We start from the raw sequence: 25,698 nt of genomic DNA on the forward strand, positions 1-25,698 counted from the left end.
AAAGTGAAAATGATGTAAAGACATTTCCAGATAAAGACTCAGAATGTCACCAGCAGACCTGCACTTAAAAAAATACTGAGTGAAGTTCCAGACAAGAAGGCATAGGATCTCAGATGAAAACACGTAAATACATGAATAACAGAAAAGCAATGGAAAGGGTAAAAATAGGGGAAAATATGAGTAAATATTAAATGGAAACATGATGTTATTGTTTTGTGGAGCATGTGTAGAATTAAAGGGCATGACAACCCAAAAGTCACTTGGGTAAATGACGTTAAAATATTCTGAGTCCTTGCATTATCTGGGAAGTGGTAAAAATACTAGTATATTAGACTTAAATATGTTATGGATTCTCTAAGAATTAAGTGCTGGAGTGGAGGAAATGTGTAGGTGAATAATAGTGCAAAATAATATAAAACTGATCATGTTTACCACTACTTAAAAGTTTTGATAGCTTCCCTTTGCTTTGAAGATAAGATCTAAATTCAATAACTTACTACTCAAATCCCTTTATAATCTGTCTGCCTAGCTCTTTCTCATTTTTATTTTAGCCATACCAGATTACTTATACTTTGTTTTGCCCAACTTTGTAGCTCTATGCTTCCTGTGCCTAAAGCGTTCTTTTCTTGCCTTCCTTATGTATATACTACTTGCTTTTAAACAAGTAGGTTAAGCATCGGGTCTTCTCAAGGTCATTTGTTTCCCAGCCCAATCCCTCTAGAACTAGCTGTCTCTCTACTGTGATTTCATAATACCAAAAAAATCTGTTGTTATTGTTTACTTATCTCCACATACTAAGAATATTAGACTTAGTATTTCTCTTGGGGTAAGGATCATCTCTTACTTGATTTTGTCTCCCTGTTAACTAGTACATAAATAATAAATGTATTAAACTAAGACTGGAAAGATCAAGTAAGGTCTTGAATCAGACTCAGAAGTGTTTGGACTTTATTTTGATGTATAATAATTAGCCCCTGTAGGTTTTTGAGGAAAAATAGTACATTACATATACTATAGGGCTTAAAAGGGAAGAAAATGGATATAGGAAACTTGTTAACAAGCTGGTGGAATAGTCCAAGTGAACAGTCATAGAGGTTTGAATTAGTGCTGTGACACCTGGAACAGAAAGATAAAAAGGAAGAGAGTGCTGATTAACTATAAGAGCTTGGCAACTGATTGGATGCAGATTGAAGGAGAGAGTTGGGTGTGTAATGTTGGGTCAAGGAGGGAAAAATGGTACCGGAGAAGGAAGAGGAAGAGATTCACAAAAAAAAGCTTTCAGTCACAGAGATAATATGTGGCCTTTATTTATTTATTTATTTTTTATGTTTTTGTAATATTGGAAATTTTTTGTCTCACAGTTTTATGAGGCTAGGAGAAGTCCAAAGTCAAGTTGTTAATAAGTTGCTTTCTCTCCAAAGACTATGGCTTTCTGGGGTTGGCTGCCAGCAGTCCTTGGTCCTTGTCTTTTCTGTCACGTGGCAAGGCAAATGACCATGTCTTCTTCTCTCTCTTCCGGATTCCATTGACTTCCAGATTCTGGCTGCTCCGTGTGGCTTCTCCTTCCATGTCCAGTTTTCTTTGCTTTTTTTTTTTTTTTATGTTTTTTTAAAAATATTCACAAACCATACAGTCATACACAGTGTACACTCAGCTGTTCACAGTACCATTATATAGTTGTACATTCATCACCAAAGTCAATTTTGAACATTTTCGTTACCACACACAAAAAAGAATAACAATAAAAAAGTAAAAAAGAACATCCAAAACATCCCATACCCACCACCCCTTCCTATTATTCATTTACTTTTTGTCCTCATTTTTCTACTCATCTGTCCATACACTGGATAACCAGAGTGTGAGCCACAAGGTTTTCAGAATCACACCATATAAGCTATATAGTTACACAGTCTTCTTCAGGAATCAAGGCTACTGGGTTGCAGTTCAACAGTTTCAGCTATTTCCTTCTAGATATTCCAATTCATCAAAAACTTAAAAAGGGATGTCTATATAATGCGTAAGAATAACCTTCAGAACGACCACTCAACTCAATTTGAAATCTCTCAGCTACTGAAACGTTGTTTCATTTCTCTTCACCTTTTGGTCCCAAAAAGGCTTTCTCAATTCCAGGATGCTAGGGCCAAGGTCATCCCCGCGAGTCATGTCCCACATTGCCAGGGAGATTTACGCCCCTGGGAGTCATGCCCCACGTAGTGGGGAGGGCAGTGAGTTTACCTGCAGAGCTGGCTTAGAGAGAGAGGCCACATCTAAGCAACAAAAGAGGTTCTCTGGTGGTGACTCATACACATTTATAAGGAGGCTTAGCCTCTCCTTTGTAGTAACAAGCTTCATAACGGCAAGCCCCAAGATTGAGAGCTCAGCCTTCTAAATTGGTAGTCCCCAATGCTTGTGAGAATATCAGGAATTCCCCAGATGGGTAAGTTTAATATTTCCATATTTGTCCCCAGTCCCTCAAGGGGGCTTTGCAAATACATTTTTATTCTCTGCCCAAATGACTCTGGGATGTATCGGGGCTCCACACTAATCTGTACAAACCAACCAGATTTCACTCCCTATTCAAAGTTCCATGCAATTATGGTATTTGAATAAACTGATCATACGAGTTAAATTATATAGTATGCTACAAAAAATATAGATTTTGCACCTAATAAACATCTCTTCCTTTGGTCTCACACGAAAGTTGAAGTTTTGAAACACTGTCAATATCGTTCTTTGCCCTTTAGTCTGATTTACCTTAGTCCTAACCAAGTCCATTTCATTCGTATCTCTAATTAAAGTCTGATCTCTTTTTCAGCCTCTTTAACATTTGCTGTATGGGCTAATGCTGACATTCATCGCTGCCAAATGCTTGCTCTGAGTTTCAGGTGTCACGCAGATACAAACCCAAAGTTCTAGGGACTGACCTGGTTATACACAAAGAGCTCAGCATCTCAGAAATTAGAAATAGCCATTACAACTCAGGAATAGAGGTAACTGCTATAAAAGCTTACAATCTAGGAACCTTTACAATAAGCCTTCCCCTGATAACCTGTGCTCTCAGATTCAATTCTCAGAGTTTGCACATTATCGTTAGCCCATGTTAGTGAGGACTATAATGTTTTTCTTTTCAGTTCTAGTTTATTTCACTTAACATACTGTCCTCAATATCCATTCACTTCGTTGCATGCCTCACAACTTCATTCCTTCTCATAGCAGCTCAGTATTCTATTGTATGTGTACACCACAGTTCACCATTCCATTTATCAGTTGATATACCTTTAGGCCACCTCCATCTACCATGCATCGTGAATACTGCCACCATAAACCCCACTGTACAAATGTCCATTCAAGTCCCTCTTTTCAGTTCTCCCAAGAATGTACCAAGTATCAGAGTTACAGGACCAAAGGCAACCCCATGATTAGATTCTTGTGGATCTACCACACTGCCCTCAAGATGGACTGCACCATTCTACTTCCCCACCAGCGGTGATTAGGTACATCCCTCTCTCCAAATTTTCTGTAGCACTTGTATCCCTCTGTTTATTTTTTAGCACATTTTATTCATACACCATACATTCCCTCCTAAGTAAATGAGCAGTGGTTCCCTATGTAATCACAGTTATGCATTCCCTATGTAATCACAGTTGTGCATTCACCACCACAATCTATATGAAGACATTCCCATTTCTTCCACAAAGAAAGAGGAAGAGGCAAAAAAAGAAAAGAAGAAAGGGAAAAAAATGATGACAAAAAAAAAAAACAAAAGAAAAATTAAAATAAAGTAAAAAGGTCAGGCAACAACACCAATGCCAAGAATCCCATACCCCTCCCTTATATCCCCCTCTTACAGGAATTCAGCTTTGGTATAGTGCCTTTGTTACACTTTATGAAAGCATATTACAATGTTATAGTTAACTAGAGACTCTAGTTTGCATTGGTTGTATTTTTTCCCCAATACCATCCCTTTTTCCGCACCTTTCTTATATAAGAAATATAAGAAAACATTCTTATATTTGTACATTTAGTCACAATCATTGACCACTCTCGGTTTCTCCTAAGTTATACCGTAACAGTCTTTATCTTCTGTCTTTCCATCTGGTGTCCTTCATGCCCCTAACCTTCCTCTTTCAACCGTACTCACAGTCATCTTTGTTCAGTGTCCTTACAATGTTGTGATACCATCACACACTATTGTGCTATCCATTTCTGGATCTACACAATCAATCCTGTTGAATATTCTGTACTACTTCATCAAATGCCCAATCTTTACCCTCTTTCTATCTCCTGGTATCTTCATTTCTACACTCTTCTCCAAACCTCTCTCTCCTGTCCTTTCCTATCTGTCTGTAGCACTCCCTTTAGTATTTCTTGTAGAGGAGGTTACCTGTTCATGAACTCTCTCAGTGTCTGTTTATCTGTAAATATTTTAAACTCTCCATCATTGTTTTTGCAGTTTTTTCTCTTTTTTTAACTCCATTTTATTCAGATATATTCACATACTATATAATCATCCATCTTGTACAATCAACTGTTCACAATTCCATCATATGGTTGTGCGTTCATCACCACAATCAATTTTTGAACATTTTTGTTACTCCATAAAGAGTGAAGATAAGAATAAAAATGAAAGCAAAAAAAGAACACCCAAATCATTCCATCCCCTCATCCCACTCTATTTTTCATTTAGTTTTTGTCTCCATTTTTCTACTCATCCATCCATACACTGGATAAAGGGAGTGTGAGTCATGAGGTTTTCACAATCACATGTCACACCATGTAAGCTATGTAATTATACAGTCATCTTCAAGAATCAAGGCTACTGGGTTGCAGTTTGACACTTTCAGGCATTTCCTTCTAGCTATTCCAATATGCTAAAACCTCGAAAGGGATATCTATGTAGCGCATAAGAATGCCCTCCAGAGTGACCTCTTGAATCCATGTGAAATCTCTCAGCCACTGAAACTTTATTTTATTTCATTTTGCTTTCCTCTTTTGGTCAAAAAGAAGATTTCTCAGTCCCATGATGCTGGTTCCAGGTTCATCCCTGGAGTCATGTTCTGCATTGCCAGTGAGATTTACACCTCTGGGAGTCAGGTCCCACATAGGGGGGAGGGCAGTGACTTCACCTGCAGAATGGGCTTAGAGAGAGAAAGAGGGCCACATCTGAGCAACAAAGAGGTTCTCTGGGGATACTCTTAGGCACAATTATAAGTAGGCTTAGCCTGTCCTTTGCAGTAACAAGCTTCATAAGGGCAAGCCCCAAAATAGAAGGCTCGATCTACTAAATTGTTAGTCTTCAAAGTTTGTGAGAATATCAGTAATAACCCAGGTGAGGACATCCAACAAGCGTATTTCTCCAGTTCCTCAGGGGGACCTTGTAAATATATTTTTATTCTCTGCCCAAATTACTTTGGGATGTATCAGTATTCCACACTAACCTGTACAAACCTACCAGACCTCACTTCCTATTCAAAGTTCCATGTAATTATGGTGTTTGAGTAAACTGACCGTACAAGTTAAATTATTTAGTGTGCTGAAGGAAGTATATATCCTGTGCCAAATAAACATCTCTTCCCTTGATCTCACACAGAATTGAAGTTTTAAAACACAGTCAATATTGTCCTTTAGCCTTTTGCCTGATTTGCCTTGGTCCTAACCGGATCTACTTCATTCATATCTCTAATTGAAGTATGGACTCTTTTTCAGCTTTTTTAACAGTTGCTGTCTGCAGTAATACTGACATTCATAGCTGCCAAGCTCTAGCTCTGAGTTTCAGGTATCACACAGATACCCAAAGTTCCAGAGACTGAGCAGATTATACACAAAGAGCTCAGCATCTCAGAATTTGGAGATAATCATTACGACTCAGGAATAGACGAGACTGATGTAAAAGCTTACAGTCTAGGGACCATTACAATAAGCATACCCCTGAAAAAAGGTGTGCTCTAAGATTGAGTTCTCAGAGTTTACACATTGTAGTTAGTCCATATTGGTGAGGCATTATGTTTGTCTTTTCGTTTCTCACGTGCTTCACTCAAAATGCTGTCCACAAGATCCACTCACCTCACTATGTGCCTCAGAGCTTCACTCCTTTGTATACATACACCACGGTTCACCATTCTTTTCATCAGTCGTTGTACCCTTAGGCCACCTCCATCCATTGCAAATTCTGAATACTGCCTCCATAAACACCAGTGTGCAAATGTCCATTCTTGCCCCTGCTCTCAGAACTTCCAACAATATACCCCATAATTAGGTTGCAGGACCTTATGGCACCCACATATTTAGTTTCATTACTACAAAAAAATAATTTTAAAGAATAATAAAAAAGGTAATAAAAAATACCATACAGTACATTATACTAATGTCAGACAACAATACCAATTACTAAGAATCCCATACCCCTCCCTTATATTCCCCTCTCATAAATATTTAGCTTTGGTGTATTGCCTTTGTTACATTTAATGGAAGCATATTACAATGTTACTGTCAACCATAGGTTCCAGTTTGCTTTGATTATATTTTTTCCCCACTATCATCCCTTTTTCAGCACCTTGCAAGGTTGACATTCATTTGTTCTCCCACCTGTAAACACATTTTTATATTTGTACATTCAGTCACAGTTATTGACCACTAAGTTATACTGTCCCAGTCTTTATCATCTAACTTTCCTTCTGGTGCTGTATATGCCCCTGGTCATCCTCTTTCAGCTTTACTCGCAGACATCTTTGTTCAGTGTACTTACAATATTGTGCTACTATCAAACAGTATTATGCTATCCATTTCTGGATCAATACAATCCATCTTGTTCACCATTCTGTACTCCTTCAGCATCAAATGTCTGATCCCTACCCTCTTTCTATCTGCAGATAACCTGTGTTCTCAGCTTTTAACTCTCAAAGTTTGCTCATTAATGTTAGTTCATATTAGTGAGACTGTACAGTATTTGTCCTTTTGTTTCTGGCTAACTTCGCTCAAAATAACATCCTCAAGTTTAATATATGTTATTATATGTTCCGTGACTTTGTTCTGTGTTACAGCGGCATAATATTCCATCATGTGTATATACCACAGTTTGTTTATCCACTCGTCTGTTGATGGACATTTGGGCTGTCTCCGTCTCTTGGCAATCTTTATAATGCTGGTATAAACATCAGTTTACAAATACCCATTCGTGTGTTAGCTTTCAGTTCCTCTGAGTATATACCTAGTAATGAAATTGCTAGATCATTTGGCAAAGCTATACTTAGCTTTCTGAGGATTAGCCACACTGCCTTTCAGAGTGGCTGCACCAATCTACATTCCCACCAACAGTGAATAAATATGCCTTTCTCTCCACATCCTCTCCAGCACTTACAGTGTTCTGGGTTTGGATAATGGCCATTCTGGTAGGTGTCAGATGATATTTCATTGTGGTTTTGATTTTCATTTCCCTAATAGCCAGTGAAGTTGAGCATCTTTTATATGTTTTTGAGACATTTCTATTTCCTCTTCAGAAAGTATCTGTCTGTGTCTTTTGTGCATTTTTTAATTGGGTTGTTTGTCTTTCTGTTATTGAGTTGTAGGATCCCTTTATATATTCTGGATATTAAACCCTTATCATATATTTGGTTTCCAAATATTGTCTCCCATTGTATAAGCTGCCTTTTTACTTTTCTGACTAAGTCCTTTGATGTACAAAAGTATTTAATTTTGAGGAGATCTCATTTATTTCTTCTTTGGTTACTCATGCTTTGGGTGAAAGGTCTAGGAAATACCTCCTATCACAAGATCTTTAAGAGGTTGCCCTACATTTTCTTCTAAGAGTCTAATGGTCTTAGTGCTCGTGTTAGGATTTTGATCCATTTCAAGTTAATTTTTTTATAAGGTGTGAGATAGGAGTCCTTTTTTATTCTTTTGGTTATGGATGTCCAGTTCTCCAAACACCATTTATTGAAGAGGCTGCTCTGTCCCAGTTGTTTTGACTTGACTGCCTTATCAATGTTCAATTGTCCGTAGATGCCAGGCTCTATTTCCGAATACTCATATTGGTTCCTTTGGTCGGTATATCTATCCTTATGCCAGTATTATGCTGTTTTGACCACTGTAGCTTTGTAGTATGTTTCAAAGACAGGTAGTGTGAGACCTCCCACTTCATGCCTCTTTCTTAAGAATTTTTTGGCTATTTGGGGCACCTTGCCCTTCCAAATAAATTTGGTTATTGGTTTTTCTATTTCTGCAGAGTAAGTTCTTGGGATTTTAATTGGTATTGCATTGACTGTGTAAACAGTTTAGGTAGAATTGACATCTTAATTATATTTACTTTTCCAATCCATGAACATGATAGTTCTTCCAATTTTTTAGGTCCTGTTTGATTTATTTTAGCAGTTTCTTATAGTTTTCTCTGTATAGGTCTTCTGTGGCCTTGGTTAAGTTCATTCCTAAATACTTGATTCTTATGGTTGCTATTGTAAGGGAATTTTTTTCTTGATTACTTCCTCCTGTTGCTTGTTACTTGTGTATAGGAACACTAGTGATTTTTGCATGTTGATCTTGTAGCCTGCCACTTTGCTGTATTATTGATTAGCTCTAATAGCTTTGCTGTAGATTTTTCTGGGTTTTCTTCATATAGGATCATGTCATCTGCAAACAGTGAAACTTACTTCTTCCTCTCCAATTTGGGTGACTTCTATTTACTTTTCTTGCCTAATTGCTCTAGGTAGCACAATGTTGAATAACAGTGGTGACGGTGGGTATCCCTGTCAGTTTCTGATCTTAGAGGGAAAGCTTTGTCTTTTCCCATTGAGTATGATGTTAGCTGTGGGTTTTTCATATATTGCCTTTATCATATCATATTGAGAAAGTTCCCTTCTATACCTATCTTTTGAAGTGTTTTCTTCAAGAAAGGATGTTGAATTTGGTCAAATGCCTTTCCTGCATCAATTGAGATGATCGTGTGTTTCTTCCACTTTGATTTATTGATGTGGTGTATTATATTATTGATTTTCTCACGTTGAACCAGCCTTGCATACCTGGAATAAATCCCACCTGGTTGTGGTGTGTAATTCTTTTAATGTGCTGCTGGATTCAGTTTGCAAGTATTTTGTTGAGGATTTTTGCATCTATATTCATTAAAGAGATTGGTCTATAATTTTCTTTTTTTATAGTCTCTCTGTCTGACTTTGGTATTGGGATGATATTGGCTTCATAGAATGAGTTGGGTAGCTTTCCCTCCTCTTCAGTTTTTTTTAAGAGTTTGAGTAGGGTTGGTACTAATTCTTTCTTGAATGCTTGGTAGGATTCATATGTGAAGCCATCTGGTCCTGGGCTTCTCTTTTTTGGGAGCTTTTTGATGACTGACTCAGTCACTTTACTGTGATTGGTTTGTTGAGGTCATCTGTTTCTTCTCAAGTTAATGTTGATTATTCATGCTTTTCTAGAGAGTTGTCCATTTTGTCTACGTTTTCTAGTTGATTAGCATATAGTTGCTCATCATATCTTCTCATTATTTCCTTTATTTCTGTGGGGTCAGTAGTTATGTCCCCTTTCCCTTTTCTGATTGTATTTATTTGCATCCACCCTCTTTGTTGTTGTTGTTGATTCTCTCTGTTGTTTTCCTGTTCTCAATTTCATTTATTTCTCCTCTACTCTTTATTTCTTTCCTTCTGTTTGCTTTGGGGTTAGTTTGCTGTTCTTTCTCTGGTTACTCCAGGTCAACAGTTATGTCCTCGAATTTTGCTCTCTTTTTTCTTTTCCTATAGGTGTTTAAGGCAATAAATTTCCCTCTCAGCACCACCTTTGCTGCATCTCATAAGTTTTGATATGTTGTGTTTTCATTGTCATTTGCCTCGAGGTATTTACTAATTTCTCTTGTATCCTTTACCCACTGGTTGTCTAAGATTGTATTGTTTGTCCTCCATATATTTGTGAATTTTACGACTTTCTGCCTGTTATTGATTTCCAACTTAATTCCATTATGATCCAAGGAAGTGTTTTGTATAATATCAATTTTTAAAAATTTGTTGAGACTTGCTTTGTTCTCCAACATGTTATCTATCCTTGAGAATGTTACATGAGCACTTGAGAAAAATGTGTATCCTGCTGTTATGGGGTATAGGGTTCTATAAATGTCTGTCAAGTCTAGTTCATTTATCGTACACTTCATCTGTATCGTTCCTCTGTCTAGATGTTCAATCCATTGATGAGAGTGGTGTATTAAAGTCTCCAACTATTGTTGTACAGGTATCTACTTCTCCCTTCAGTGTTCTCAATGTTTGCCTTATATTTTGGGGCACTCTGGCTTGGTGCATAAATATTTATGATTGTTATGTTTTCTTGATGAATTGACCCTTTTATTAATATATACTGTCCTTCTTTGTCTCTTAATTGTTTTACTTTTGAAGTCTAATTTGTCTCATATTAGTATAGCTACTCCCATTTTTTTCTGGTTGTTGTTTGCATGAAATATCTTTTTCTAACCTTTCACTTTCAGCCTGTTTTTGTCCTTGTGTCTAAAGTGTGTTTCTTGCAGACAGCATATAGATGGGTCATGTTTTTTAATCCATTCTGCCAGTCTGTGTCTTTTTATTGAGGAGTTTAATCCATTCACATTTAGTGTTATTACTGTAAGGGCAGTAATTTCTTCTACCATTTTGTGTTTTGGATTTTATACGTCATATCTTATTTTTTCCCCTCTCTTCTTCTACCCTTCCTGATAATCTTCATTTCTACACCCTTCTCCAAAACTCTCTCTCCTGTCTTTTCCTATTAGCCTGTAACACTCCCTTTAGTATTTCTTGTAGCACTGATCTCTTATTCACAAGCTCTCTCAGTGCCTGTTTGTCTGAAAATATTTTAATTTCTGTCTCATTTTTGAAGGACAGTTTTGCCAGATATAGAGTTCTTGGTTGGCAGTTTTCTGTTTCAGTATCTTAAATATATCATACCACTGCCTTCTTGCCTCCATGATTTCAGCTAAGAAATCCAACTTAGTGGATTGAGTTTCTTTTCTATGATATGGATTTCTTTTTTCTTGCTGCTTTGAGAATTCTCTCTTTGACGTTTGACAATCTGATTAGTAAGTGTCTTGGAGTAAGTCTCTTTGGGTCAGTTCTGTTTTGGTTACACTGTGCTTCTTGAATCTGTAATTTTATGTGTTTCATAAGTGTTGGGAAATTTTCATTGATTATTTCCTCTATTAATCTTTCTGCCCCCTTTCCCTTGTCTTCTTCTGGTACACCTATAACATGTATATTTGTGTGCTTCATGTTGTCTTTTAGTTCCCTGAGCTCCTGCTTATATTTTTCCATCCTTTTCCCTATCTGTTCTTTTGTGTGTAGGATTTCAGATGACCTATCCACTAGTTCAGTAATCCTTTCTTCTGCCTGTCCAAGTCTGCTGTTGTATGTCTCCATTGTGTTTTTCATCTCTTCCATTGTGCCCTTCATTCCCATAAGTTCTGCCATTTGTTTTTTCAAGCTTACACATTCTTCCTTGTGGTCACCTAGTGTCTTCTTTATATCCTTCATCTCTCTTGTCACATTTTCTTTCAACTCACTGATTTTATTTAGATTTGTTTGAACATCTACTTTATAGTTAGTTGTTTCAACTCTTGAATCTCAGTTGAGGTATTAGTTTGTTCCTTTGTCTGGACCATACCTTCGTGTTTCCTCATGTGGATCATGATTTTTTTCCTGTCTAGGCATGCAATTTTCTTGATGAGTTTATTCTGGATGTTGTTTTCTCTCTTTTGCCTTTTGTTTTCCTGCTGGTTTTCTTTGATCTCTATATTTGTTTCTGTCACTAGTCAGTTGTCAGATTAGTTCTGCCCCCCTCCCTCCCAGTTTTCCCCCCAAAATCAGGCACCCACTGTGACCTGCCACAGGGATGGGAGCTGGGCACTGGGCACACCAGCAGATTCACTGTGTGTAGTAGTATAGATTTGCTGACTTCAGTGGTGCTCTGTTTTCCCTTGCACTTTCCAGACTGTCCAGCAGATGACACTGTTTTCTAACTTAATCGTCCTCAGAGGTGTCTTTGCCTCCGAGCACAGGCTGTGTCTACACAGATCAACTGAAACTGCAGGATTCCTATGCCCTCACTTTGCTGGCAAAAATCTGGCTCATATGGGGCTACACCTGTGGCAGAGTAGTCCCTCAGCTGACCGCATACTTCAGCCGTCCTCAAGGCAAGGAAACAACTACTGGCTGCTGCTTCCCTCAAGAATGGGGGAAGGATTTTCAGACCCAGGGCTGGAAACATCATCTCTGTCCACATTTTCTGTCTCTTTGTCCCTCACTGACCTGGACCTTGAAATATCCTCCCCTGTCCCCCAGGTCTTCAGACAGTGGGGGTATGTCTCACTGCTCTGAGAGATTTTAAAATCTGTGTTCCTGGTGGGAGGGGTCCCATCTGCTGATTCCATGTCTTTCCCACTCAGAGACCAACTAAGAGGGAGGGAAGAGGCCTGGCTGGTCTGGGACGGAAGATTCCTACCTGATATTTCTTCTCTTTCTTCAGTTTGACATCTTCAGTTTCCTTCTCCGGTCTGTATCCTCCTCCAGTGTTTCAGTCAATTCAGAATTGTCATTTTTTTCGTTGAATCTCTGGAGAGGAGTTTTCAGTAGGTGTTTACGTTGTCATGTTGATTATGTCACCAATACCTGGCATTTTTATTTTCTGTGAAATACTTCAGATAACCTTAAGAATAAGCTGCTATGTTTTGATGTAATCAAATAAACTGTAGTTAATAAGGTATTATATCAGTTCCACTATTAGAATCAGTAAGAAAGAAGCATAGCACTAATCTTGGGCTAATCTATGTGTGCTTCTGCCTTTGGCTGTGATGTCAGTATTCAGTTAAATTTTCCTAAGGTTACGTAAATATCAAAGCATTCTTATGTTTAAGAAATTACCGGCAACATAATGATTCAAACCAGCACACCTCCTTTCAAAGAATTCGTTAAACATGTTTAAAGATATCTGAGTGCTTTTGGAAACAAAAGTTATCTTCCATTTAGTATGATCCAGAGCTATCACCTCGACAATTTGGGGTTGAACTATCCCGTTTGACAAGTGAGGACCGAACTGTTCCTTTAGTGGTGGAAAAACTCATAAACTACATTGAAATGCATGGACTGTATACAGAAGGTATTTACCGAAAGTCTGGTTCAACTAATAAAATCAAGGAACTTCGACAAGGTCTAGATACAGGTAAGACAGTGCCCTCCAAATTAAGACCAAATACTTTTATTTAAACAGGTCGTTTTATGCTTTAAAGTTTTCATTACATGTTGTTGCTGTACTTGCAGCCAGAAGAATGCAGTCTTTTCTGTGATGCTTGTTTGCCGTTTTGTGCCTGTCTAAAGAGTCTCTGGTCTTACATGGTCAATTCAGCAAACATATATTGAGTGCATCATTTGTACAAAGTATTATTAGGTACTTTCAGATAGAACTCATTTAATCTTATGAATTCTGTGAGATAATTATCTTATTTACAAAGAAGAAAATTAGGTTCAGGGAAATTGAATAATGAACTGCTGATGATGCACACATGGCATTGTGCTAATGATTTTATAATTATCTTCAGTGCAGTCTTATGAATTTGGGATATTATTATTCTCCCCATTAACAGATAAAGAAATGGAGGTTTACAGAGGATCTTCCCTACAGACTCACATCCAATGAGTGGTCAAGCCAAGCTGGGATTTAACCCCAGATCTTCTGAACCCATAACCTTAGCAATCACCTGTTATCTCTATTATTTTGGCTCCATGTCTAATGTTCTTTCTGGTATATCTTCTTGCATTCCTGCATTAATGACATAGTTTATTAAATTGGTAATTAGTGAGTTGAGCATGTGAGCTCTTGCCTCAGTCCTGGAACATATCCAGGGAATCTACTTTGGTTTCATTTTCAACTAGTACTCTTTACTACTATTGGGAAAGAATAGATCTTTCTGAATCAATCTCAAGTACAAAGCTTGTCTGTGTATGGCCAAGGAAACCTACTCAACAATGTGTTTTCTTTCTAATTTGTTCTTCTTATGAACAAATCAGTAAGAAATGAATTTGTATGATTATAATAATAAGACAATATACCTGGTAATTAGGCAGAACGTTCTGCCTATCAGAGACTTCATTCTACTCCAGTTTAATGTTAGTTGCCAACTTTGTCCTTTCTGTCAGTTGCCTACTTTGTCCTTTCTACCTGGGGGCAGCATAATTGATATATTTATCTATATCCTCCCAGTTGTCCACTCTGTATGACCTTAGGGATTTTTAAAGTGAAACTTGGTAAAAGTGTTTTCTTTACATTTCCTAAGCTCAATTACCACCATCCTTTATTCTCTAAGAATGACCTAAAATCAATCTTAGTTTTAGAAAATGTCTTCTGGGTCTTGGTTTGGGGTGGGGATGGGGAGGTGGGGGGGAGTGGAAGGGGTGGTATCATCTAAAGCATTTCTACTTAAAGCATGGTCCATGGAGTAGTCTCTGGCAAGATAAGTCAGAAACTGAGAACAATCATTTAGAAACATTTATAGAAATTTAACAGTGTTGTAACACCTAATCATATGATCTGTTATTTTACAGATGTATCACTCCACAATGATTTGGCAAAAACAAGCAAACAAAAATGGTTCCTTCACCAGAGATAGTTAAAAGCACTGTTATAGAGCATAGAATTATATTGTGAAAGATATAAGCTAGTCAGTTTGATTAAGGCATATGAGGACTCCATTTGGTGAAGATAATTTCAAAGTGAACTATCTGAATTTTTTTGCATAGTTTGGATTTGTAATATAACTCTTTTTTCTGAATAGATACTGAGAGTGTAAACCTAGATGACTATAACATACATGTCATTGCAAGTGTGTTCAAACAGTGGCTTCGTGATTTGCCCAATCCACTCATGACCTTTGAACTCTATGAGGAGTTTCTTCGAGCTATGGGTAAGCCCAGTCTTTTAGGTCAGAGGGAAGGCCTATAATGTCATCTTCAGTATAGATTATTAAGCTATTCTCTAGGGTCAGTTAGTTCAATGTAAATCCAAAGGTAAGCTTTTGATAGTGTGTACAAAACTGCTAGTGTACTGTTATCTGTTCAAATGTTGACTTTTTAGAGATTCGTTAAAATGTCAATGTCTTAAAAAGATTCCTATGAGTAAGCCACTTAGTTGCTTCTCAGAAAGAAAGAGATTTAAAGACTAAGGTTACAAAACAACTTCAAAAATAAATAGATTTAAAGATTGGCTTGTGTTCACTTAAATTGTGAATGTTAGCTAGTACTTTGTATAAAGCTGGCTGGCTATATTGTGCCAGCCTTACAGAATTTGAAGTTTGGTTTTTCATTGGTACAGTTGTGGAGGGTATTGATGAAGGCCAACCTAGAGGTATTTAGGCCCTGAGGCATGGCTTCTCAAATTCCCATGAAGCTGGATTTTAAACTACATGAGAATTGAATTTTAATGGGGAATCAGTCTGCTACAAAATGGCCAAAAAACTAGGGCATCTACCTCCCCTTTCTTTCGTCAAGGCTCCTGGGATATAGATTAAAATTTAGGAGACTGCTTAGTAAATATGGAACTCAAGCAAAGGGAGTTGAGTAGTAACCATGAGTTGCTTTTCTCTTGCTATATAGGTATAATGACCTCTCTTCTGGAGGGTGAGGGAGATAAATTTGACAAATTCTGAGCCTATAGCTTTATTCAGACCCCTTTCAACACCCATTTTTCTTCAGATTCATTTTTCCATATATCATTATAGAACAACATTTTTACCCTTTTGTTTCAACGAAATTGTATTATATAATTCTTAAATTTATAGGATGCTCTCACTGATTTCATTTTTACTGGCTGCTTCTATAGTGATGAACATCTCATCTATATCCATGTATTCTCGTCAATCACCTTGAAGGACGGGTTACTTTAAGGAATAATTGCTGCAGATAACTTATCCCATCCATTGTCTTTTAGCTTCAGATGTATAGAATTGCCATTTCTGTCCTGAGTGTTAGTCAGTTTCCTTTGCCTGACTTTAGTTCCATATGTTGATAACTGTCTTACTCTGATGCCTGGGCTCATTTCACCACCGACTGCCTACTACCTCTTTAAGCAATTTAAAAGGTCAAGCCAATTCTTAATGCTCCTAGGGTTATCTGTGGTCTTCTTTTATCAAATCTCCGTAGTATTTTCTAAAGGAAATCCATTTCCCCCAGAATTCCTACATTGCTTAACTTTTTGAGCTGGCCTCCTGTGCTACCTAGTATTTGTTCAGGAGGAAGATTAACATATAAAAGGGATATTCAATCTTTTTTTAATGCAGTTTATTGAGATATATTCACATATCAGATAATCATCAAAGTGTAAAATCAGTGGTTCACAGTATCATCATATAGTTGTGCATTCATCACCACGACAATTTTTGAACATTTTCATTACTAAAAAAAAAATTTTTTTAAAAGAACACCCAAAACATCCCACACCCCCTATCCCCCCCCCCATTATTTTTTTATTTTTTGTCTTTATTTTTTTATTCATCTGGCCATACTGGATAAAGGAAGTGTCATTCACAAGGTTTTCACAAATACACAGTCACACCGTAAGAGCTGTATAGTTACATAATCATCTTCAAGAATCAAGGGATATTCAGTCTTATTTGCTGCTCTTACTGTTTTTAGGCCTTCCAGAGAAGAAGGAGACAATCCGTGGAGTGTATTCTGTGATTGACCAGCTCTCCCGAACTCATCTGAATACACTGGAACGCCTCATCTTCCATCTGGTCAGGTAACTTCAAGAAGCAAGGAAATGATTTGTTTTTTTCCTTTTCTTTTTCTTTTTCATTTCTTTTTTTTTTAATTTTTACAAATACTCCCCCTTTCTTTCAATCCTCCTCTTCCCCGGTAACCTCCAATCTGCTATCTCTGCTGATTTGCCATTTCTAGTCATATCTTATAAATATCATACAATTTTTGCCCTTATGTGCCTTGCTTATTTTACTGAGCATAATGTTTTCAAGATTCTTTCATGTTTTAGCATGCTTCTTAACATCATTCATTTTTATGACTGAATAATATTCCATTGCATGTATATACCACATTTTTTTTATCCAGTCATTTGTTGCTTGACACTTGGGTTGTTTCTAGCTTTTGGCCATTATGAATAATGCTACTAAAACACTGGTGTACAAGTATCTGTTTGAGATCCTGTTTTCACTCTCGGGGTATGTACCTAGAAGTGAAATTATGCTTGTACTTTTTTACTTTTCTGAAGAAATGTTTAGTAGTTTCCCTTGGATTCTTTTAAATAAATGGAGAGCTCCTCCATTTGGAAAACTGACCAAAGATCTTTTTTCCTATACATGAAGTCAACTCCTTTCCCATCAAACAGGTGGCTAGGATTTTTTGGAGTAGAAATCCTCAGCTAAATTGGACTAGATGGCAGGTACTTCTCTGCTCTGTTTGAGTCTATTTGAGCCGGAGGTGGCGCTGTGGCACTTTGCCTGTTATCTGGTTATTTATCTGTTGACATAACTTAATTCATGGCAGGTGGGTTCAAATGATGTTCAGGAATTGATTAACCAAAGAGAGTTTAGAAGTAGTCTCTCTTCTCTTAATGTAAATATCAGCAGTTATTGAGAAGAAAACATTCCTTCTTTTTGGTTAAATATCTTATGTGCCTATCTGAAAAGTCCTTAAAGTCTCTTCTCTGTGTTCTTCAGATATGTTGGTCTGATAATGTTGGCCTTCATCAGTGGGTCACAAATTTCCCTTGATAAATCTGCTGACCCGGATTTCTTAAGGGATGGAACAAAGCATTTTCCAGAGGCAAAGGAACAGTTTGGAAAAAGTCTACAGTGTCTCCCTTAAACTGATATGGATATCCTCCATATCCATACTGTGAAGTTGATGTCATACTATATTCTTTCTCTAATCTATTCTGCCTCCCTCCCTGTTATTCTCCATTTTTATCTGCTTCTCACTTTTTTTGTTTTTGTTGTTCCTTAGGATTGCTCTACAGGAAGACACTAATCGAATGTCTGCTAATGCTTTGGCCATTGTGTTTGCACCCTGCATTCTTCGTTGCCCTGACACCACTGACCCACTACAAAGTGTTCAGGACATCAGTAAGACTACCACGTAAGGAGAATCACCATCACCTCTGAAAAAAGACCTCAGGGACTTCTGGCTGAGTCATCATAGTTAGATATCAAACATAGTGAATAATTTCATGAGTTCAAATGTTTTTAAGATGATTACTATGCAGCAACCAACCAACACTGTTGGGTTTTCTTAGATATACTGAAGATGGAAAAATCCTTTAGATGTATTCAATTAAGCATCATTAGTTTTGAAGGGTCTTATTTTTAAAATTTGGATTTTGCATAGGACTGCTTATAGTTTCTAAACCAAATTATGTATACTTTGTATCTTCCAGTATTCTGGTCTAACTGGTATCATGGTTCTGAATCCCTTTGGTGTTAGTACTTCAATATTCCTATATTTCACCTAGGCCTTTTTTTTGTGGGTCTTTACTTTCCTTCTAGGGTCGTGGTTTTTAACCTTGACTGCAAAAGGACCTTAGAAAACTGCTGGTGTTTGAGTCCCACCCCCTGGAAAGTCATTTAATTAGTCTGGAGTATGGCCCAGACATTGGGATTTATAGATTCTCCCTAGAAGTATTCTAAATTGCAGCTGAAGTTGAAAACCACCATTCTAAACCTTGTCTCAGAGCTTATAAAGTAAGGGATGCTAATTTTTTTTTATCCCCAACCCTACCACCACACTAAGCTACAAAACAGTCTGTGGGTGCTCTCCTTTAATGATTTATTTCAGCTTTTAACAGTTTTCTGTCTTTCTTCCTGTTTCAGCTGTGTGGAGCTGATTGTTGTGGAACAGATGAATAAATACAAGGCTCGTATCAAAGACATCAGTAGCCTAGAATTTGCTGAGAATAAGGCAAAGACCAGACTGTCACTGATTCGTAGATCAATGGTAAGATGTAGGATGTGCAGTCACAGGGACAAATGAGGGCCTTACTGGGGTTTTAAGTGCATTTGTAGTACCGAGAGGAATTATTCTCAGAATATTTTTCATAGAGAGCAAGTAAAAATAAAAGTCAAATCTCAGAGTGCTATCAGTGCTTCATGTTTGATCTTTTAGCTCTCTTTAGTTAAAACAATATATGCAGTTAAATGTGCAGAATTTTAAAATCGTATTTGGATAAAATGTTGGTGACTTAAAAATCTGCCTTTTTTTTCTCCTGTCCTTTCCATGGAAACTTACCTATCCTAACTTTTTTCTCTACTTCTTAACACCATCTGTTCCCAACCTCAACCGTGTCACTTTTTTGTGTTCCTGCCAATACTCCTGAAATGTAGCGAGCTTAATAGTTTGCAAGAGTGTGATTTTTAAAGAAATGAGATTCTGTCTGTGTGTTTACTGTTATCAAAGATTTCTTTAAGGGGTTTTGTTAAGTTTGGGGGAACGGCTTGGAAAAAAATGATGATTTATTTCCTTCATTTACCCCCTTTCCTTTTAATATTTTTCTTTTTAACCAGTGACTCTTTATATAGATAACTCCAGTTCTTACTGACCAATAGTCAATAGGATGTGGGTAACTGGAGAACTACTACTACATTAAAGTTCAATTTTTGCCCTTTTGCTATTCTTCATCTCAATTGTAAAATAAAATTCTAGTGATGAGCACCCACTCAGATCACCAGTTAATCTCTATAAAGAGAAGCAGGCTTCCCCATCATCATGCCCATGCTTTTCCAGGGTCCCAGCAATACTTTCTCCATATCGTCATAGTTTATGCTTAGACTAGCATTAAAGTAATTCTCTTTCTTCCTTAACTATTTAAACTGCCCAGAACAGAATAATGTTCAACAGCTGTTTGTTGATTAAGTAAAGCAGAGGGTCTTCTCTAAAAATAAATATAAACATGGACTTTTCCGAGGAAGCTAAGTATTAAAGCTCATCATAGGATACTATCTAAATCTTTTCCCCAGGAACTGAAAACAGAAACCCCACTTAAAAGTGAAATCCTTTTTGTAGCATGAATTTCCAAGAGTTTAGTTCCAAGGGGCCCTTTTTGGCAGGTCCCATTCAGAGTGTATAGCTTTACTATAAAGCTACTTTTCAAAGCAGGTAGACAAATTAGTTGTACTTTTTTGCAAATGCTGCAGAAGATGGATATATTCAAGCCATTGAAAGATAAAACCTTCTCTTTTAATGGGCCGATGACATGTACATTCTAACCTTCTGCTTTCCTTTTCATGTCCTTCCTAATCCAGAAACCTGTACTAATTGCAGTTAGATTTATGAGCATTACCCGCAGTTCAGTCTCGGTATGTATTAATATTGCAATGTGTCACAGCCACTTTACATTGTTGTCTCTCATTCATCCAGAAGTTGTTCTGCCCTGTCTATCATTCATATCTGTCCCCCCTCCATTTACAGCCCCAATTCAAGTTCCACTTTCTGACTAGCCTTCCCTTGATTTTCTCTTACTCTCTTTGGATTTTTCATTTTCCTTCCTCTGTGCAATTTAGATGAACAGTGTCCACTTACAATTTACTGGTTTCTCCTTTTTGTCTGATAAGCCATTTAAGTGATGACTTACTCCTTAGGAAAATACATTCTCTTTGTGGATTTCTTCTTTGGTTGAATCATTAAAAGTTGAAAGCATTGAAATATCAAATTAATTCCATATTTGTGAGCTTTGCTCCCATCAGTCTCCTCCACTCAGTTATTTGAAATATTTATTATCACTTTTAGCATCCCCTTCATTAGTGATGCTAATTAGTCTATTCATATTTGTGACTTTTAATGATGTCTTCTCAGATGTAGGAATATAGCTGTTACTTTTAATCTTCTTATCATTTATCAAGACAAAGTAGCAAATGGGAGTAGACAAATAGATGAACTGGCTCTAGGCTTAAATATCCTAGTATTAAAGACCTCATACCAAGATTTCATTGCTGGTGCCCCTCTTCAATTCCATTGATTATACAATAAAGGAATGAAGGTATGTAAAACTGAGAATGTCAATCTATGTGGAACCTAATTTCAGAGACTATCCATCTATGTGTAACTAGTTCATTGAGGTTCCTCCCTCTACTTGTTGAGGTATAAATACAAATTTTGCTTTTTATCTAGTAACTGCCATGACTCCACCACATCAAAGTCTCCTTTCCTTCTGGATATTAGCCACCTTAATGGCATCTTGTCACTATTCCATAATTTTCAAATTCTCCAGTCTCACTCCAGTATTTGAGACTCAGTCCTCTTCATATTCATAACTTCAGTCACAGGCCTAATCCATTGCTCTTCTTATTTACTCCCAGGGCAGACAAGACCATAATCTGTGGCTAGAAACTTTGGAGGTAGAATGGTAGATTCTGTTTGTCACATACTTCTGCCCTCCCTCTTTCCTGTGCTTATCCCTCTCTGGTGTTGAGAACAGGAGGAGTGATGGGGGAGGTGGAGTTCTCTTACAATATCCCCATGTTGAGGTGGCAGTCTTCTTTCTTGGTTGTTCAGCACTGATATATTGGCTTATTGAAAATGGGCTAAATGAAGATGATTGGTGTCTCCAGTTTGCTCTGCTGACAGTGGCCTGAATCCTATTCATTTTCTGTGGACATTACAGTGCCTTGCAAGATTTGGTTAAATCTTCTGACTAAACCCTGACTTGAGGCATTTACACCATGTGACTCTGACATGTCTGTCTTTTTTTTTTTTCCCTCAAGACTCTACCCAATCAAATCTACCTCCCATGGTCAACTTTTGTTCCATTTTTCACACCTCTTGGGAACCAAGAACTCAAGGGAGGAAATAGTCTTGCTCACTTCTCTACCTGCTGCTTCCCTACTACATTCTTTCCCCATTTCTCTTTCTCCCTGTGCACATAACAGGCAGGCAAATCAGTATGTCATTTGCCTAAACAGGTAACCAAACAGGGAGTGAAATACCAGTCTCCCTTTCTTTTAGATGATCTCAAACTGATTGTCACCCTTTGGATTCAGAGAAGACAACTCCTTTTTTTCCCCAGAGAAGGAAGGGATAGTCTTTTTTTAATAAATCCTATGTTCTTCCCAAATCTCCAGTAATCCCCTATTTCCCTCCACATTTTTAGATTCACATTGAGAGAGGGTGGTACAGCGTTGATGGTAGGGCTGGTTCAATAAAGCAGTGCCCCTCAGTAAGCCCTGAAGGAAAAGGCTGGCTTCATATATGTATATATTATCAGTGTATAATAAAATGTCTCCTTGAAATTAGAAGGAGAGATGCTTAATTATACTCAGCTTTGAGCTTTAGCCACAATTTTGGAGCAACTGCAGTTCTATGTTAATGTTGATAAGTAGATCTACAGGGTTAAAGCTGTGCAGCTGACTGCCTCAAAAGAAGCCAAGTTAAGTATCAATAATTAGAAAGCCAAGGATCATTTGAAAATTGGCAGCTCTAAAGAGCTCCAAAGGAAAGGACAGATATGCTCCAGCAAAGGAGCATGTCATTTCCCTATGTTAGCTCATGATGTTTAAGTTTACCATTCACATTTAGGTGACTTAAGGTAATAAGACTCAGAATATAGAAGCATTTTTATTGCTTCTGATGCTGACTAGCAGGCATTTTTTGTAGTGTTGTCTTTGGTAACACCACAGCCAGCCCCCTGCTCTTTCTCTTTTTCCCTTACCCCCTCCCATAGAGCACTGTGGTATCCAGGTGGCATTACTTGGACCTGAGGAAAAATCTCCCCTTTAGCAGGAATCATGCAGGGCCATTGGTAAGGAAGGTTAGGCACATGACCCTTTGATGAGAGTAGACAAAAGGAGAACAGGAAATAGTTCCTTAGTACTTGTGAAAGGAACATCTCTTTCAAAGCGCTGGAAACTTCTTATTTTTCCAGATGGGGAAAAACAGGAAGAAAATTTATGTGAGGAATCCTTATAGCAGAATTCCACAAGAGTGGAAGAGCTAGAGTAGTAAATCTTGACAAGGGAACTAAACTCTTTCCAGGAGGCCTGACAGAGGGTCAGGTTATTTGGGGAATGAAAGGCAGAAATTGGGAAGTAAGAAAGTATAAGGATTACTGTGATCTAGGGAGGGAGGGATACGATTGTATGTGAGAGAAGGGAAAGTAAAAAAAATTTATAGACAGTAGCATGATTGGGGTGGGGTTGTATGTTAAGAGAATATGAAGTACAAAAGGCTCAATAAGAATGAATTGTTTAGAGAGGTGTCTAAGATTAGAGAACCAAATGAAGGAATAGGGACTGCTGGACTTTACATATAAAACATATTTTCCCTGTTATAGGACTTACATGATTCCTTGAAGTTTTTTTCTTAATTTTTTGTTTGTTTTTAGATCGGTATTATTTTGTTACATCTTATTGAAAAGATTTAAGAGTAATTTCTGTGTATAATAAAATGGCATCACTTTAAAACAAATGAGTCATCCTAAAATGGTAAAAAATCATAACTGCAATTTTAAAATAAACTAACTCATTACTCAGAAAAAAATGATATTGGTTTCAAATGATGTTGGCTCCTTATGTAATTTTTCCTGCTAGGAGTTTATCTCTAGATCTAAGGTTTATATTTTTAAAATTGAATGTTAAATAGATTCAGTTCACTCTCGTATCTCCTTTTTTTAATTTAGATTTGAAGCTTCATACTAGCTTTTTTTGCGTAATTATCCATGTACTTTGTGCTTTTAAGGAAACTTTTTTCTTATTTCTTACAGAACTTGAAATTAAAATTTTTATTAATCATTTTCAAGTCATTGGAATGATTTCTCTTACAATATATATTGTACTTTAAAACAGCCATAAAGAAAATCTAAGACCTTATATTTCCACTTAAAAGGCACATTTACATGCTTGTTTGATGTTCATTGTGGAAAATTTGAACAGTAGGATAAAGTATGAAAAAGGAGGAAATCATCATGATTGTCTTTTAATATTTTAGAATATTTGTATTTCCCTTGAACTTTTTCTATATGTATTTTTAATGAATTTGTGACATGGTATTCATATTTTTATATTTCTTTTATTGTTTTAGGGAGATTTTTGTAGAGGTAAAACAAACTATATTCAGTATCATAAACCTATTTAATAGTTTATTTTTACTAATTTAATGAGTTAAAAATAAGGCTAATTTCAGTATATGTTTCTTTAGAGGTACTTCTTTTTGTAGATTGTACCTTAGATGCGTTTTTCCATTCTCTTCTGCAGGTGAGACCTGTCCCCTTCACCCACTTTTTGATTCAGTTTCGTTTATTTTCATTCATTTATTTGGTAAGAATGTAACAATACTATCATGTTTTAGGCACTGTGCTAGATGCTAGAGGTACAGAAATTACAAGATCTCTGCCTTAAATAAATTAACAGTCTAGTAAACAAAGATATAAGTAATTGCATTTCAGTTTACTAAATCCATAGGAGCATGGGTGACTTGTACTGCCTGAGAAAGTTGGATAAACTTCAGTGGCTAGAATACAAGTCTCATTATATAATATAATATAAAAAATCCCATTTGTTAATATCACCACCAATCTCATCAGAAAAGTACTGGATAGATGTCACACTCACGGTAGCAGTTACAAGTTTCCCAAAATTTTTATTTCTGTTTGAAAGATTCTTTGGTGAGAATATGGGAAGGGAAGAGTGGTAAGAAATAATGATTAAGTAAATAAGGGTTTGTGTTCTTAAATTCCAGGTTCATTAATTTGGATTTTATCCTTCAGGCCTTGAGAGGCCATCAAAGGTTTTTTAAGCCAGGGACTAATGTGATCAAACCTTTATCCATCACCAAAGGCTTCCAACCTTCTTAGGGAAAAGCAGTGGATTTACTCAAATCATAGCCTCCAGAACTTGACTGTCAGGTATACCTGGGATAGTATAAGGTCATTAGCCATTTCACATACATAACAACCATCCCAAAATTAAATGGTTTAATACAGCAAATATATATTTATCATTTATACATCTGCATATACATCTGGCCAGGGTTCAGCTGATGTCAGCTAGGTTACAGATTGGGTTCAGGTATGTTCCATGTATCTCTCATTCTTCCTGAACCATTGAACTATTTGGGATATATCCTTCTCATGACAGTGTCTGAATCGCAAGAGTTAATATGCTCAACTTTGTATGCTTCTGCCCACATCACATCTGCTGATATCCCGCTGACCAAAGCAAATCAAAGAGTGGGACGTAACACTTCACCCACCCGGAGACCATGGCAAAGGTATAGATGAATAATTGAGGACTGAAGAATTCCACAAGTAATTTAGTCTATCATAGTCTCTGATATTTTGGACAAGACCAGGAAGATAGCTTTCCTCAGAAATATGTTTCTTTATGAGGGAAGCAGCGAGATTTTTCCTCATTACACCCTAAAACAATTTAGTCCTTTCTTCAACCTGACATGCCTGCTCAGCATGTGGGCCTTGATCCAAAGTTGAGTTTCCTTCTCCTTCACAGTGTATTGGCCTTGCAGGCGAAAAGGAGCCCCAGTTCTCCTTTTACTGAAAGAGATTAGGTTGTAGCTCTTTAAAAACTGTTGTGCAGAGATTCATACTCATTCCTATTGGAGCTGTGGCATATACAGTGAGGGAAGATTTCACATCTATTAGAGGTCAATGTACTTTTGAGCTAGTCTCTCATACAATTGTGGACATCAATAATTTTTAGTTTCTTACAAATTAGTTACATTC

General features: G+C 37.0%; 1 protein-coding gene across 1 annotated transcript in view; it reads left to right on the plus strand.

The window, feature by feature from the left end:
* Positions 1-25,698, plus strand: part of MYO9A (myosin IXA) — a 434,300-nt gene that overhangs the window by 380,809 nt on the left and 27,793 nt on the right. Inside the window, 5 exon segments of the mRNA XM_037833522.1 lie at positions 12,999-13,191; positions 14,801-14,929; positions 16,656-16,761; positions 17,982-18,113; positions 18,845-18,968. Of these exon segments, the coding sequence (XP_037689450.1) occupies positions 12,999-13,191; positions 14,801-14,929; positions 16,656-16,761; positions 17,982-18,113; positions 18,845-18,968 (684 nt within the window).

Source organism: Choloepus didactylus, chromosome 4 (genome assembly GCF_015220235.1).
Source record: "Choloepus didactylus isolate mChoDid1 chromosome 4, mChoDid1.pri, whole genome shotgun sequence".
In the NCBI taxonomy this organism is placed as follows: domain Eukaryota; kingdom Metazoa; phylum Chordata; class Mammalia; order Pilosa; family Megalonychidae; genus Choloepus; species Choloepus didactylus.